This window comes from Triticum dicoccoides, chromosome 4B, assembly GCF_002162155.2.
Source record: "Triticum dicoccoides isolate Atlit2015 ecotype Zavitan chromosome 4B, WEW_v2.0, whole genome shotgun sequence".
Lineage (NCBI taxonomy): Eukaryota > Viridiplantae > Streptophyta > Magnoliopsida > Poales > Poaceae > Triticum > Triticum dicoccoides.
Window position 1 is genome coordinate 432,623,627 of NC_041387.1, and position 3,493 is coordinate 432,627,119.

Here is a 3,493-nt window from a genome sequence, read left to right on the forward strand (position 1 = left end):
TGCATCTCCAAGCTACATATCCAGACATGTCCCTGCTGAAGCGCCAGGAGGAAGAGAGACGTTGGGGATAGGAGTGAAATCATATTTTATTCCGTCAATCAATTTGGCATAGGAGCAACCCAGTTTTTAGGATTTGGCACCACTCTCGAAATGCTGCAGCACCGGTGCCACAACCATATTCTGCATATGGCACCAGTATTTGGCCTATGGTGTGGCTGACCTTAGCATCCATCCTCACAACCTTGTTGGTTGTACACTAAAAGTATATCCACAAACAGGTAGTCATTTAGGGGAACTAAGGCAGCAAAGAATAATTTCCAAATAAATTGAGAACTTGAAAAGCATAAGTGAAAATGAGCATTGAAGCATTCTCTCAATAATATCATCCAATCGGGTGTTCTTTGCATCTTAAAAATGGCTCTACAAAAATCAATCTCTATGTAGGATCATCCACTATAAAATGTAAAATTAAGGATCTATTTATGAACTCCATGAATCATAGTTGTGTTGGCAAAGGGTTTATCATTCGATCTAGTGTATTCTAGTTCACTATCAAATTTATATTTGTGAAGTAGCATAGCCGAATTGATAACAACAATTATTTAGATAATTGTTAGCATGATCTGGTGAATTTATGAAGGCATACCTTCCATCTCAAGAACAGCATCAAAAGATGACGAGCAGAGAGAAGAGCATGTAGACGAGCCAGCACGCGTAGGCAATGAGTCCCCTATGCTCATCGCCGCTGGAAGCAAGCTCTGCTAGTAACCTGGTGCAGACCCTGGTAGACCACAGCACGAATCCCATGCCCATCCCGAAGATGAGCCCACCGCCCCGTGGTAGGAAGAGGGAAACGGCGGAGAAGATGACCATGGGGAGCATGCAGTATCCGACCAGGCTGACGCACCTGTAGAGGTCAAGGTCGCCACGGCGTCCGCCCGAGAGCATGGAAAAGACGAAGTAGAGGAAGAGGGAGGCGACGGTGACCCACCCGAGGACGATCCCGAAGTGGAACTTCCCAGCGAGGAGCTGGAAGAGGCCGAAGGATAGGAGGAACAGGAAGGGGCCGGAGAGATCGGCGTCGGCGTGGAGGGACGGGTCGGCGGAGCGGAGCGGGTGGAGGATGGAGAGCGTCTTCCGCCAGATCTGACGCGTGTTGATGCCGAGCTCCTCGAGGAGCGGCGGCTCGTCTTCGAAGGAGGCGCTGGAGCCGCCGATGGGCCCGGTGAAGATGGGCGGCGTGGAGTTGGACTGAGCGGGTATGTCGAAGGACATGAAGGGCAGGGGGTTGGCGGCGGAGGAGGTGGAGGGGCGGGGAGGCGCGAAGGCGGGTGGCGGGGAGGCGCCGGGCCCAGGGGTAGGGTGGCGGCGGTGGGCCGGTGTGGAGGGGTTGAAGACCACCGGGGGAAGGGAGAAGGGGGGCTCCTTCGCCATGGCCGCGGCGACGGCGAGGGTTCCGAGATCTGGGTAGTTGGCTAGATCGGGGAGTTGGGTTTTGGCCTCGGCGAGGAAGAGGAGAGGAATCGGGGGGATGCGGTACGGGGCGTCCAACTGCGAGACGGTGGGGATTCGCGGTGACCAACGCTGTGCTTTCCTTCAGTTTTCCAGTTGCGCGTTTCGTGCTCAAGTAAAGGGAGCAAATATTATGTACTTACTTTACCAGGTTGCTTAGGTGACAAGGATCGGAAACTTCCCCAGTTTTCTGACAGCCAGCAAAATACTTGAGACAGTACAGTTTTTACTGGCTACATGACTCATGACTCTTACAATATTTTTTATAGAACTCCAAATAGCTGGTGAACGTTCGCCAGATGAATGGCATTTGCGAACGAATTTGCTGGCAGTTTTAGTCAAAGAGGGATGGCAACTTTAGTGCTAGGGTAGGCTGTTTTCAGTCTTTCAAGGCAATGTTCACCAAATTGTCATTGTTCGATCACGATCAAATGGTTGTGCAGGTATTCATTGTGACCTCTCTCCTAGTGAATGTTCGTCGGTTATCATTACCATTTTTCTAAGAAACACGATAGAATAACTCGCACACATACACATCCTTATAAATGCATGCACGCACATTCTATTCTTATGATCACCTTCGAAAGGCTGAGTTGGCAAATCATAAAATTGATGAAAGTTGCCACAAACACCCCGTTATCGACGGGAACGTTATCTCTCGCCGAACGAACTTCATCTGAAGGACCGAAATAACTTCAAAAAATATGCGAGCACAATGCCAAGTCCAGGACTTAAACTTGGTCGGGCTAGTTTCATCACAAGAAATCTACCCCCTCCGTTCCCAAGTAAAGGGCGTACTCACTTCACCAGGTTGCTTAGGTGACAAGGATCTGAACTTCTCCAGTTTTCTGCAGCAAAAAACTTGAGATAGTACAGTTATTACTAGCTACATGACTCATGACTCTTACAGTATTTTTTGTAGAACTCCAATAGCTGGCGAACGTTCGCCAGGTGGATGGCATTTGCAAACGAATCTGGTGGCAGTTTTAGTCGAAGAGAGACGGCAACTTTAGTGGTAGGGTAGGCAGTTTTCAGTCTTTCAAGGCATTTTGCATCAAATTGTCATTGTTTGATCACGATTAAATGGTTGTGTGGGTGTTCGTTGGGACCTCTTTCCTAGTGAATGTTCGTTGATATCATTACTGTTTTTCTAAGAAACACGACCGAAGTAACTCGCACACATGCACACCCCTATAAAATGCATGCATGCACTGCCTACTCTTATGAGCACCTTCGAAAGGCTGAGTTGGCAAATCATAAAATTGATGAAAGTCGCCACAAACACCTCATTATCGACGGGAACATCATCTCCCGCCGAACGAACTTCATTAGAAGGACAGGAATAACTTCAGGAAATATGTGAGCACAACGCCGAGTCTAGGACTTGAACCTGGTCGGGCTAGTTTCATCACAAGAAATCTAACAATCTAAGCTATGCATGACAAGGCATGTTTTTTTCTATCGACGGGAGTCTTGTAAAAATGCTTGGCACCAATCTATTTCTCCATGTGAACATTGTTTGTCCGAAAAAATTAAAACGGGTTTAAACTCATCTCATCTTCGCTTTTTTATGTATAACTCCTCATTTTTAACAAGGGAAGGGGACTGAAGGTCCCAAAAGCTGGCATTTATATCAGAACATCCAAAAGGGTCCTGAAAGAAGTGAAAATTACAACCATATCCTTCCTTTTGCAAACATAATTCAAAAGGTAAAATCTAGATTGCAATGTGGTCATCAACTCCTCGTGTAGCCAGCGACCTCACTGGAGTTATAGCCACTGTCTCCCGCATAAACAATGTCATCCTTCGTGGAAGGGACGAACGGGCCTCTACATCAAGATCGAAGGAGGCATGTCAAAATCTCTTACTAATTTGATATGTAGTTCCGGCGGCCGAAGTCGAGGTAGTGGATAAAGAATGAACGAAGAACAACCAAGCCAACTTCCTATTCCGGTTGACGCCAGATTTGAGTTGGCAATGC

General features: G+C 47.5%; 1 protein-coding gene across 1 annotated transcript in view; it reads right to left on the reverse strand.

The window, feature by feature from the left end:
- The window catches only part of LOC119290705 (protein YIPF5 homolog), a 4,558-nt gene extending 2,954 nt beyond the window's left edge, over nt 1-1,604 (reverse strand). The window contains exon 1 of the mRNA XM_037569336.1: nt 647-1,604. Coding sequence (XP_037425233.1) covers nt 667-1,434 — 768 coding nt within the window. The 5' untranslated portion in view covers nt 1,435-1,604 and the 3' untranslated portion in view covers nt 647-666. The remainder of the gene's footprint in view (nt 1-646) is intronic.
- Nucleotides 1,605-3,493: the final 1,889 nt, after the last annotated feature.